Here is a 14,229-nt window from a genome sequence, read left to right on the forward strand (position 1 = left end):
TCTGTCTTTCACTATACACCTTCATTTTGCATACGGTGGCAAGTAGCGGGCCAGGGTATATAAAACCTGATTTCAATATCTGTGTTCTTTGCTCTGAACTAATTTTTCTAACTTACTTTGTAATCATCTGAGACTTCTGGGAGGACAAGACTTAGTGTAACCTGTTTAGAGTGAGAAATGAAGAAAACCTTCCTAAAACAAGGGACCAGCAGGCATTCCTCAGGACAAAGGGAAAGAATATGGACAATATGGTTTATAGAGATTGTTCAACCACTAACAGTTTTTGAGCATGGATGTGTTTATGTCAGTACAAACACACCCCACTCCCACCAATGGATAGATCATATGGTAAAAAAAAACAAACAAAGAAACCTCAGATTTAAATAATACCGTATCCAACAGTTGCACAATATACATGGTTCTAAGCAGCCTATGAGGCATTCTTCAAAACAGTCCATTTTGTACAGTATAAACACTTCTCACCAAATATTAAAAAATTGAAATAACTCCCTCTATCTGGTCAGATTTTAATGAAATAAAATATTGTTTAGTTGTAAAGGAAAATAGGCAAAATATTTAAGCTCACAGAAGCTAAACAACACATTTCTGAAAGACGAGTAGGTTATTAAAGAAATAAATACCCAGAATCCAGTGAAAATTAAAATACAACCTAACAGACCATTTGGGACACATCAAAGGTAGTTCTAAAAGGAAAAGTTATAGCTCTGATTGCCTACACGAGCAAAATTAACTCATCTCAAAATAATATCCTAATGATAGTCTTCAAACTCTTAGGGAAAACAAGAGCAAACCAAGCACAAATCCATTAGGTGCAAAGAAAAAATAAAGATTGGAACAGAAATCAGTGAACTAGAGATTATGAACATGTGTTTTGTTCATTGTTATCTCCTGTCACCGTTCTCTTTGATGATCAGTTGGTACACTCCAATTCTTATCATTCAACATTTTTGAGGAGAGTCCCTGAAAGGTTTAAGGAAACAGACTTGAGTCAATGATAAATGGTCTTTCTCTGGACAGACTGGTTTAGGTCATTGCACTAGATTTTTCAGACTTTTGAGACTCTTGCTCTCGTCTCTTAGCCTCCAAATATTATAATCTCAAGACCTGGTTTGGTGGGACCATTTGATAACAATTTGGGAGGAATATGTGAAGCTGAGCAGAGTAAAGAGAAGTGGACTCTGATAATTGATTGACAACAATGCTCAGAGCCATTTTGTTGGCCTTTTCCCTTCATTGAATGACTGATATTTTTTTTACTCATTGCTTAGTCATGTTGAATTGTGATAACCACCCCCCCACCACCAAAAAAAAAAAAAAAACAATATAATTTGTGAAATTGTTAGGACCAGTTAGGGTATTGATTAGACCAAGGAAGAAGCAAATTTAACTGGGACAAACAAGTCCCAGGTCCCTGGTACAGACCCTGAGAATGGAACAAGACTGTGGTCTGACAGTTACTGAAACTTGACCATTTGTATTAAGACTACTGCCAAATGTTAAATTTCAAAGATAAAGGCTTGAATGAAATAGAGAATTAAGCACCAGGAGGGCTGAGCTAGGCATCTGCTTTTCTAAGGATGGCTTGTCTCAACCTCTAGGCCATTTGGAGAGGTAATGTCCTAAGGCTAAAGCAGAGTCCTCCTAGCTCAAACCCTAATGAGCCAGGTATCTGCACTTCAAAGGAAGGCTTACCCCATCTCCAGGCCTGGGAGCTTGGTGCACAGCCCCCATCTCCTGCCTAGGCACCCGGATGTCTGTAGAAATTGTTTGGGCTCAGGCAATTTCCTTTGCTTTGATGCCATTTGTAATCACTAACTGCTAGTTATGCTTTTGTAACTTGCTTCTTTGTCAATTACAAAAATGCCACTGACCATCTGTGAGTCACTCTCCCCTCCCCCCATGGATCTTGCCTTTAAATACCCTGAGCTATTTGACTTCAATGCTGGTCTTCACTGTCTCCATAGTGGAGATCAGATGCCATGGCTGATAAGTGATTCCTAGCGGTATTGACTGACTGTTGGTGATTCCTTTCCCAGATTGTGGGTTCAAATTCCACTGGCCCCAGGAAGCTGAGATATTTCAGAATTCGATTTTGTATGTTTTCTGGGATTAAAAGTACAATTACCAACACTGTCTAAATAAAACACAAAAATTAAATGTAAGACAATTTAATCCAAACTCTTCTTAATATATTCTATTCAGTGAATACTTTTACTTTTTTATTGGTGAGTGCCCTCTGTCTGTCTCTCTCCCTCTCTCTGTCTGTCCCTGTGTTACTGTGGTTTAAACTGGGAGTCTTGAGCTTACTTCATACTGTATCACTTAAGCCATGCTTCTACCCCTTATTTTTACTAGTCATTTTAGAGATGAGATGAGGTATTATGAGCTTTCCTTCCCTGAGGTAGCCTTGAACTTGCATCCTCCTTGGTGCCTAACTTACTGGTAGAACTTTTTTTTCTTTTTAATCTTTGTGATCCAGTCAAAATAAATCTTCAGTTCCTGCCTAGCTTTCATAAGGTCCTTCATAAAACCCTATAAATACTTCTACTATATACTTCACACTGTGGTGGGGTATGGGACTCTCAGTACACGACAAGCAATTTCAGACCTAGGTTTTTGTTTTCCTGGTACATAAAAGACACGTATTGGAGTGCTGCTGATTCATTCAATGAGTGCCTAGATGAAAATCAGAGTGAGAAGCAAGAGTAAAAGTTGTTGAGTAATTAAATCATTCATTATCTTGTAAGTCTTCATTATCCTGTAGAGGACATATTTTTTTTTTAATTTTTGGATAGTATGGCAAATAAATGTATTTTGAATACCATATTATATGGCAGAATTAGAAATCATTTATTTTAAATGATTCTTTATGCACACCTGAAACATGTGCAGGCATCATTAACAGTTGTTGATATTAAATCATTCAGGTAACATAAATGAGCTTCCGATTATGAGCCGCTCCTCTGCATAGTTACATTATTCTTCCAAGCAACTTCTCACTATTCTTCACTTTCTTTTCCCCAAATTGCCATTCAAATTATAAAATATTACTACAATGTCTTGGCTTATTTTTTAAAGACATGTATTAAAAAACAAGCAAACAAAAAACCCTTAAAACCGCTAAAGGAGAAGGATAACAAGATGACTGAGTAACAACAGGGAACAGCCTTACAGAGCTACAGGCCCTTAGCAAGGCACTCCACCTCAAAGAAGAGACACAGAAGCAAACTATAAGCAGAGATGGACACCAAGAAAGCAAACTCAGGCAAAAGCACCTGTGAGGGAAGATAAACAAGGGAAAAACACCCCAGCGTGGGCACGCCCTCCTGCAGCAGGACTGCACTATGATCCCAGGTGAAGACATCAACATACCTCCAGCACAGAAGCTGGAGATCTGGACTTGAAAGACAGGCTAAGGAACACGCAGCCGGGACCACCACAGCCAGACACAGAGACTTTATACCGTGGCACTGTGCTCAGCAACGATCTAACACACAGGAACCATGAGGACCTCACCTGTGATCCTTCCCTGGGGAGACCAGCACAGGTGAACCTGCAGCAGGTCCTAAAACCTCACTACCATAATCGAGAAAGGCTTCAGAAACCAAACTAATTTTCCAGCCCCATCCATGGCTAGTGGCTCAGCCTCAACTGAGCGCAGAATCCAGGCCCATCCCCTGCCCTTAAGCTCCCTTGCTTCTCCAGGTGGCTTTGTCCAGGTCACTGACAGTGGGGAGAGGTAACTACTGTAGGCCCAGGAGAAAGGTCAGAGGACCTGACCTCCAGCCTGTGGTGAACAAACCGTGTTACAAAATTCAATTAAAATGTAAGATTTGTTTTAGGTACCAGTGTGAAAAGGTTACCAGCGTTTAGCAATTATACAATGCCTCCATTGATAAGGAATTGGTAAGCCATTCTCATCTTCGCTTGGATTTCCTTGTTACTCTGAGGAATGTGGTAATTTTGCTGTCCATGTGCATGTTAGATTGTTACATCTTTAATTATTATTGTGAATTCTTGGATATTTATTTCTTAGCTAAAGCTTGTTACTTTACAATAAAATCCCCATTTGTAGTTCTTCTAAAGTCTGACTTCATTCCTTACTGCTGTATCCACTTATTTTTTCAATGCTGGCACGGTAAAATGTTCAGAATATGTGAAATGGTAGTTAGAACTCAATGTGTATTGGACCAGAAATTATTAATTTGTTAGAACGCCACTCCTATTAAAGTAATTTGAATACTTGGGACTAATTTCATATGTAGACATCCTGAAATGAAATTTGCCTTAAATTTGGAAAAGGGTAATGTGATAATTGCTTTATTTTTGATACCATGCTAAAATACTTTCCTATAATCCTGTCATAGAATATAGATGTTAAGGGCTGACGGCAGCTGTCAGTTTTTGTTGTTGTTTTAAGCTCAAATCCACCCTTTCTTGGCACTTTCCTATTTCAAATACCTGTCATTTGCTGGCCATCTTTCTGCCTCAGGGTTATCTACTCTTACTTGATTCTCTCTTTAGTGCTTGAGAGTTAAAACCCACCTGTACCCAGGAGGTCTGATAAGTGTTCCAAGATTTCGGTCCAGGGTAAAGTCCTTTAAGATGTTCTGCATGCTTCTTTGAAGAACAATGCAGTTCCCAGAGCAAGAACCTTCACATTTAAAGGAACTAATTGACTTACTCTGCTTTAATCTACCTCCTAGTTCCCTTCCCATTTCCTGGGGCTAAATCTAAAATAGGCTGTTTGCATTTTAATTTGTGTCCAGGGCTGTGTTTATACAGAAGCTTGAAGACTGTACGTTACTATTTGGCCACTATGTGATTATCCTGAGTAGATTCTCCAAATCGTTTTTTCCCTATACTTTCCACGTGGCTGGGATGGTATACCACCTCACCCGTGGTGTTTGAAATGCGGGACTTACTAACTGCCTGATTGGCCTTGAGCTATAATCCTCTCTATTTCTGTTTCTGAAGTAGTTGGAATTAAAGGTATATGTCACAATACCTGGTTGTATTTTCTGCCAGTATGTAGACCAATGGCACAAAATAGACACTAAATACATTTATTGAGAACTCAAGTGACATATTTACACCCATGAGTTATAAAGAAAACTGCTGAAAACACTATCACCACCCATTGTATGGCCCTTGGATTCAAAAGCAAAGAAGCAAACAATAACACCAAGCATTTATTCCACAAATAGATATTTCACAGTGAATTTTACTTACCGGAAATGGAACCAACCTCATCCTTATATCACACTTACACTTTACTTTCATGCAATTTTTTTTAAGGAACAAGGCATGTATGAAAAATGGAGATTGCATGTGTAATGAATTTCAGTCCACAAATATAACAGTATTTTGTATTGTTTATGAAGGTTACAGAGTCCATATCATATACATTAACTCACTAAATCATGACAATAGCTCCATGAGGTAGGTATTATTGAACTTACAGGTAAAGTACCTGAGACTTAGAGGTCAAGTAACATGTCCAAGGAAGCATCGCTATGAAAAATCTGGGATTTAGACCCAGGCCCTCTGATATATATAATTTATTTGTATATTGCATTTAATAATAAAAAAGAGTCCAACTTACAGTTAACTCATTAAAGGTAAAGGAAAAAATAGGCCTTAAATGTGGTCCTCCACTTTTGCCTTAAGCAGCTAGGTAATTGACTTCTTGACCTGTAGACCTATAAGTAGATGCTGGTGATTCCTTCATTTTTATAATATTAAATTTCAAATCACACCCCTCTGATTTTTTAACCTTTTTTCCCTAAGATATTCAAATTTTGATAAATACAAAGTTTAAGCAAAATTATGTTTATGTGTGTGTGTATTTAAAAAAACAGAATATTACTCTTGACACTTCCAAGACATGATATCCTTTTCTCATCCATCCAACTAGAATGCTTGAGTGTGCTAGCTTCAGTCCAGATTAGCTATGATAGGAATTCTTAAAACATCCTTTGTGATAAGAAAGCCCAAATAAGTATTTTTGATTTATTTTTCTTATTTCCAGAACTTACGTAGTTTAAACTTTACAAATCCAACATATCGCAGTTGAGTCTGATTATTTTAGAAATAGGCTAACTGAAACTCAGTTACTATAAAAAAACAGTATTATGCTTGGATCAAATAGCTAATTTCAAGTTTACATCAGTCTACATTTTTAATTTCACATGAATGAAATGAGACGTTTGCTTTATAAGTAAAATTGGATGTTCATAAAACCAACAGAGAATTTTTACTCTTTTGGTGATATCGTGGTGAAATGTTAAGACAAAACAATTTTGTGATTAAATGGAATAAATTTGATCAGCACACAATGAAAAAAATCAACACAAGGAAGAATGATGTATTTGAGAACATTTTTAATAAATAATGTGACAAAATTACTTTTCTGATTATTGGATTTTTCAGTATGCAAAATTATGGCTAAAAATAAGAGGCTTCTTACATGAACATAATGAAAACATTAATCACATGGGTTGGTCTTTTAGGACTGCATACCCTTTCTATTGAACTTTTTCAAATTATCTAAATGAACACATCTAGTTTTTGGTGAATACCAGCGTTTTCTTTGTGTTCAGTGTTGTTTGGCTTTGTTTTCTAGTGGGGTCAGGCCTGATACCTGTGTACAAATAAATGTTTCTTTATTTTTCTTTTTTTAATAGCACCAATTATAAAGTCAATGAAAATTTATGTTGACAAAAAAGGAGTCATAAAAATCTACAATCAGAGAGCATCATTTGGCAATTCAAAGCAATGCCTCTAGTTGAGCTTATCAGGAAATCTTGAACATTTCAACATTGGCCACCACAAATTCCAATTTTTTTTCTTTTAAGTCCAGGAAAAATTTGAACCATTTGGTTCCTGGCCCACAATAGAGTCTGCACATTACTTCACCATCAGTCATCATTCAAATATTCCAAATACAAACATAGAGCATTAACAAAAACAGGTTAAAAACGCTTCTCAACATTTTTTTCAATAAGACAAAAAAGGTTAATAGTTACAATGGTTTACAAATAAAGTTTAGTGATTGTGCTTTTAAAACCAAAAAAAAAAAAAAGCTTAAAAACAGTGCATTACAAAAACAAAAATCAAACGAACTTCCTTAAGTGGCACTTCTGAAAGTGGAACTGACACTAACAGAAGAAATTTAGGCCAGTTAAGATAGGGATGTCCTTACTTACTTGGTCACTACAAACATTCATTTGTTTGTTATATGCATTTATAATTGCTTCTTGATTGAAAAATAGAACAAGGTTTTTGCTAGGCTTACTTATGACAATGACTAGACAACCAGAGTTCCAACTGGCTTAGCCCTACTTATCCAAAAGTATATCTCCAGTAAGAATATACTTCAATGATTGAAATGAAGACAAAATAAAGTACCACCAGGAGTTGCAAAGAATATATATTTACAAAGGTTCTACCCCATTCAAATCATTCGTAGTTCTGCATTTGCTATATATATATATATTTCTCCCAGAAAAGGGTGGTAGGAAAGACTGGAATTAATGTCATGTTAAAATGAAGTATGTTTCAATTTGCATTAGCAGTTGGTTATAGAAAGATTATACTTTGAGAGCCCTTGGCATGAGGTTGATTCATCAACTTCGTATCTTTGATCAATATTTTGCTATAAATTAGCTTGGTATATAAGCAGTGCAATGCCATATCTCAGGGGCAAAATGCAAAAGAACTGCTCTGTTCTTTCTTGCTGGCTGATGATTGAAGCAAGAAGTCAAGACACTTCCACTCCTGGAAGTCAATTTCAATGGTCCCAACAGTGAGGAAGAGGGAGGTTCTTCAAAGGAAGGGATCATACAGCAACAATAAAAACCCAATAAAACTTTTTTAAAAAATGGTATCCCAATAAGAGGAATAAAAATGACAACTTGTATATTCTGATTGCACTGAACATTTTATCTGGTGTCACGTATCATCAGACATGAGGCATCTTGAGTGATAATTCACATTAGATCACATGAGCCTCTCTGGTTGCCTTCAGCTTTCTGTTTCCTGTAAGAAATACATTATTGTTAACCATGAAAATAGCCCAAGATAGCATTGTCTCATATTTATTTATGATGCATCTACTCTTATATTGTAATGTGTCTTCTTCAATCATTTGCTTGGCCTATGTTGGAAAAATGCTGATGATAATAAATTCACTTGTCTATTCTAGCTCTTCTTAATAGCAAATCCAACCATTCTCTAATAAGTACTACATTGTGTTCTGCACAGTTCCTTAACATTACAGAGTGAGGCAGAAGACACTGAGTAAGAAAAATATCTGGATTCTCTGTTTCCCTTCATCCCAACTTAGGCTATATTTCTGCTTTTAAATTATTTCATTAATAGAATTAATTATGTGACTTTTCACCCACCCAAGGGCTTCTTCTGTTTAAAAAGCAAAAAGCAGACTTCAAATCACAACCTTCTTTAATCACGTTTACAAGGACAGAATTTTTCTTTATAGACCACAAAGTCAAAATACTTAGAAATTTAAAAAATATTAAAAGAACTCATTTGTTATGTTTTCATTTTCTATTATAAATTAATAATTTAACACTCATTTGGCATCTACTTGAGATTAAGTATATTTGTAAAAAAGAGAAATTTATCCTCAGGTTTTTTTGTTTTTATTAAACAGAGAAAATCTAGTAATTTTTAAAAGAGAAAAAGGATTTTATACTACTATTTGACCTCCAGCAGTATCTATGTCATTACTTATAGATTCAATACAAATTTCTCTAGATTTAGGGAGGTCAGCTACATGGCTGAAGCATTAATTTTTAGAAGTATGAGGGTTTAAATAGTTGGTCATAGCAAACAAGTTTAATACCTTTACTTTTATCAGAAAACTTTGTTACCTTGTGAGGTTTCATATAACACTATCAATTATACATAGGGCAACAGTTTGCACTTCCTAATAGTGTTTTTGCCCTATACCTTCCTTTTTAGAAAATATGCTAATATGAACAGTATATTTTCAAAGAGGCCACTATTAACATTTAAAATTCTAAATTACATTTCAGCAAAAATCCTATAACTCCCAAAATTTCAGTTTCTAGACATTAGAGTATGAGTATATTGTATATATTGTGTTAAACTAATAACATTTGTTAATAGATACTCTTGACTTTGAGGCTAATGAAAAGAGACAATGATAGCTACCTCTAATTCTTCATTATTTTCTTCTCTTTCATATCCACCAAGTACTTGCATTTCTGCAATGTTTCTTCGGCCTACATTTGCTTGTTCTCTTTGTCTGCTTCCTGATCCTCTTGAAGACATTGAGCTTGAGGAGCTGGGATCTCTGGGATTATTTGAGGTTGGAAAGGTAGGTCTGCAGTAAGGTAGAATATCCTCTGTGTAATAAAACACAATAAGCACATGTAAATACTAACTAGAAAACTTAACACATTAACATAGAACTCCTGTTTGTCTAAAATATTGAATAAGGTATCATCAGTGATTTTTAAAAATAAATATGGATCCTACAGCAGCATTGTCTGACAAAGATAGCCTTGTTTTCCTAAGGACTGGTTGGGAATTTGGAATGATTCCACCCATAGGCTGTGTTTGACTGAAACTCACTTGGGACCAGTATCACTAAATGTGCAGCCAGACTGGGTTTCCAAACCTATCATTGATCATGTGATCTCAGTAGTTTTGGCCCTAGTTTCCACTCTTCCAAACAAGTGATAATAAAAATCTATACCCAGAGGAACAGCTATTGTTGGTAGGACCCCAGATGAGATAGCAAAATCACTAAATAAACTACAAACTGTTGTTATAAGGAATTAGGAAAAACCAAGGCTAGTCTTTTAGAACTGCAAAATCAGAGCCAAACCTGTATTCCTTCCTTAGTCAATGAGTTACCAACCTCCATATAAATGGCACATTTGTACCTTAGAACTGTGAATCTCAGAAGAAGCCTGACACTGTTGTTAACTTAAAAATAAACAAGGCACTCTAGTTAATTGCTCCTCCTGAATTTCTATCTCCATACTATTTTTAATTTACTGCCACTCTTAACTGATGATGCATCATTCAATGCTCACGTTCCTCCACAGCATGTGTACTCTACTCTTTGAACATAAAACACATAAAGATAAAACATCTCATCTACATGATTTTCCCAACCCCAGATCCTTCCTGTTCTATCCATGCTGCCTGAATGAAATATTAGTTTCCTTGGTGTTCAGTGATGTTCTCTCCAGGGGAAGGAAAGGGAAGGAGAAGGCTTATTTCTAGCACACCAGTGAAGGAGGCCAGGTTTGGCCAGTGCCATATTGGCCACATGGTGGATTGTAGGCTCTGGCATCTTAACTTCATGCTGGGGGAAGAAAACCGCTTGCTCATCACTTGCCTCCCAGGTGATGGGCATGCTGGGATTCCTGGAGGCAGAGGTGGGCACTTGGCTGCTAGGTTACTGAAACTGTCAGTCCAGTGCCTGGGACTGGGAATTTTCTGAGTATCTGTTCCCTGCACGACTGATTTAGGGCTGGACCAGCCTAGCTGCCAAGACACCATGCCACGTGTGTCCTGTCCCCTGGCTCATCCCCAGTCATCATGACTCTCTCTTGGAGAGCTGAATTGGCTTGTTGGTATTGTTTTTGTTATTTCTTTCCTCTTCAGCATATTTCCTAGCTGTGTTATGTGTATTTGCACAGTGCAGGCCTTTGAAACAACTGGCTGCCGGCAGCCTGTTAACTGTATAATAGACTCCAACATTTTATATTTCAAAATGTGGCTTCTGGGATGATTCACCTTATGACACCAATACCAGGTTCTTTTTGTTGTTGTTTGTTTTTTTGTTTTTTGTCTGTCTTAGGGCTTGAACTCTAGGCCTGGGCACTGTCCCTGAACTCTTCAGCTCAAGGGAGCACTCTACCACTTGAGCCACAGCACTGCTTCTGGTTTTTTGGTGGTTAATTGGAGATAGAATCTCAGGGACTTTCCTGCCCGGGCTGGCTTTTAACTGAGATTTTCAAATCCCAACCTCCTCAGAGGTGTGAGCCACCAGTGTGTGGCTACCAAGACCAGTTTTAAGTCATTGTTCCTTTATCCTTGCTCACCAATGTTCTGTTCCTAAAAGCCTGAGTCATCTGCTTATGAAGCTTAGGTAGCTCTATGAAATCTTATTCCTTCCATTCTGCTCATTACAACTTACCCTTGATGCATAGGAAGACTCAAGGGAGTATCTCATAGCAAGTGAGGTTGACTGCTTGGTCAACCTCTCTTTCACAGAATTTGGTCTCCTGTGATCTGCTCTGTCCCTGCTTTATAAACTCGTTTCTTTCTATTGACTTCTATTGTGTCAAGTTACAGTATGTTAAAAGCTCTCTTGGCTAAAAACTGCCTTAAGCAAGTTCTGTACAAGATCAATACTTTCTTGTCTCTTCCTTGCTGACCTTCTTAAAAAAGCAATTTGGAAGTTACAATATTGGAAGCTGGAGCTCCCTTTTCACTCTAGGTCCCACCAAAATCTATTTATGCCACTTTACTAGTGCAACACTAGGAAAATTGATAATGCTAATCCAGTTTTAGTGCCTATATCTCTTTAGTTCTCACTGCTCTTACTCAATTTAAACATTACTATTCCCCTAGCTTCTCATATCCCTTTCTTCTTGATCAATCTTCTGAGAATTCTTTTACATGCAAATGCTCTAGTCTTCTCCATATATATATATATATATATATATATATATATATATATATATGCCTAAGGAAAGAATATATATAATATATTCACACACTCAGCTCATCCTTGTTGTTTTCATCCAATCTTAGTTGTTATAAAGTTTTCTACAATATAATTGCCATGAGTAGTTATTTTTGTCTTTTTTATATGTTACTATACTCCCAGCTGACCATATAACAGGTCAATACATAGCCTTGAATGAAAGTGTTCACTGCTCTTTTCACCATGATAGAACATTTGTGTATATTTTCACTCCCAAATTATGTCTTGACTCTATATAGCTAGCCCAACTGAACACATCCCTGTATTTCTTCCTCCTTTCAATTTTCTAATACATCTAGTACTGTCACTAATTATAAAGATGTACAAAATAGGAATCTGTAATTATTTTTAGATTTGTCCCTCTCAGTATTTTTCCTGTACCCCTTAAATACAAATGAGGCTGATTTTGACTCTGGAGAGTTTGTTGAGTTTTTCTTAGGAAGCCACTACTGCTTGTACATGCTACTTTACATTCCCAATCTTGTCAGGAATCATACACATCTTTTTTTTTTTGTCAGTCATAGGGCTTGAATGCTGGGCCTGGGTGCTGTCACTAAGCTCGGCACCAGCACCACTTCTGGTTTTCTGGTGGTTTATTGGAGAAAAGAGTCTCAGGGACTTTCCTGCCTGGGCTGGCTTTGAACTGTGATCCTCAGATCTCAGCCTCCTGAGTAGCTAGGATTATAGGCATGAGCCAATGGCACCTGGCCATATACATCTTTTAACATCACATTGCCTCTTGAGCTCTTTCTCTTTGAACTGACTTGATTCAGAGGCCTCATCTTACATGACTTGTGGGATTTTCATGACTCAGCCCTTTATTTCCTCCAAGGGCTTCATCACTCCATCTTATAATACTAAAGACCATATTGCTAGGTAACACTAGAAATCCCAGAATTCTCCTCAATAGACCTTTAGGCTTTTTATGTTGACTTTCCTCCTAAACCATGTACATTCCTTGCCTAAGCCACCTCTCAGTTTTGGGGCCATTTCAGCCAGGAAAGATCAAAGGCTATTTCCTAACACTGCATCTCCCAGAACACTGGATGAGCAGTCACTATTCTGGTCTCTCATGTTTCAGCACATGGAAGTTACACAGAATATAAAGCTATGTGCATTTTGCTCGTTCGTAAGGATATCTTTACTGCTGCGATCTGTGTTGTGTGAAGGGCTCAGTGGTGGTAGCGCTAGCTCTGGAGAGACTGCAGAAATTAAAAACAAATCCATATAAATAACAACAGTGACTTTATAGATATCCCTCCATCCTTCTCTCCCAAGCTTCATTAGGTCACACAAATCGCAGAACTTATTACAAAGCTTAATAACACAGTAAGTGTTTGATAGATGTAGAGATAAATTGAAATAGCTCAGGTAAATGTCAGCAAAAAGATCAGACATGCACGTCTGGAAGACCACTTTCCTTAATTACAAACAATCATTCATTACACATGTAAATCAGGGTGCTGCTTTCATTAAATAAGTAATGTAAATGGAATCATGAATTTGGAAATTATAGTAATTCATAGAAATGATCATTTAATGACGTATCCACACAGAGCCAAGGTTCAAATAAAAAACTGGAAATGAAGGGTGCATAACATAATAGTGAGTCTAGGTCTCTCTCTATATGTATCTGATGGAACAGCTTTCTCATTTTTAGATTCATAATTCTATTTTTTTTTTGTCAGTCGTGGAGCTTGAACTCTGGGCTTGGGCACTGTCCCTGTGCTCTTCAGCTCAAGGCGAGAGCTCTACTGCTTGAGCTATGGCACTACTTCCAGTTTTCTAGTGGTTTATTGGAGATATGAGTCTCACGGACTTCCTGCCTGGGCTGGCTTTTAACTGGGATCCTCAGATCTCTGCCTCTTGAGTAGGTAGGATTACAGGCATGAGCCACCAGTACGCGGCAGATTCATAATTCTAGTCTTGGTTCTGTAGTTAGTTTCGGGTACAAACAACTTTAAATTTCTAAAGATTAATTTACTTCTTTTTTCCCTCTTTGTTCTGATTCTGCTATGCAAGAATCTGTCCAGATTTGTAGTTTTCTTCTGAAGAATCTTACCTAGTTTGGAGAAAGTTTACTTATAAACACAAAATTGATCTGTTGTTCTGATTAAATATAATGCTCATAATTTATATCATTTCATTCCAGGTACAAATCATTACTTGAAATGTAGACACTATGAACCAAAAGCTCAGTCAAAAAATCAACTTTAAATTATCATAGATATAAGCAAATAAGTGTTTCAAGCTTTATTGTGTTGCCCTTACTAAGGAATGTATCTGAAGGGTAAAACGACACCCATAACTTTACAGAGGAACTCATGTATCAATAAGGAGTTCAAGCAGACTTAATTACTGGAACAAAGTGGAACAACCTTTCATATTGAAAGGAGGTTAGCTAATGAGCAGCAGAACAACAGACCAATGACATA

General features: G+C 36.9%; 1 protein-coding gene across 1 annotated transcript in view; it reads right to left on the minus strand.

Annotated features, from left to right (window-relative positions):
• Nucleotides 1–6,387: 6,387 nt before the first annotated feature.
• The window catches only part of Robo1 (roundabout guidance receptor 1), a 378,600-nt gene continuing 370,758 nt past the window's right edge, over nt 6,388–14,229 (minus strand). The window contains exons 29-30 of the mRNA XM_042676939.1: nt 9,220–9,413; nt 6,388–8,061 (exon numbers count right to left, since the gene is read on the minus strand). Coding sequence (XP_042532873.1) covers nt 8,047–8,061; nt 9,220–9,413 — 209 coding nt within the window. The 3' untranslated portion in view covers nt 6,388–8,046. The remainder of the gene's footprint in view (nt 8,062–9,219; nt 9,414–14,229) is intronic.

This window comes from Dipodomys spectabilis, unplaced genomic scaffold (genome assembly GCF_019054845.1).
Source record: "Dipodomys spectabilis isolate Male_0828 unplaced genomic scaffold, ASM1905484v1 ptg000032l, whole genome shotgun sequence".
In the NCBI taxonomy this organism is placed as follows: Eukaryota; Metazoa; Chordata; class Mammalia; order Rodentia; family Heteromyidae; genus Dipodomys; species Dipodomys spectabilis.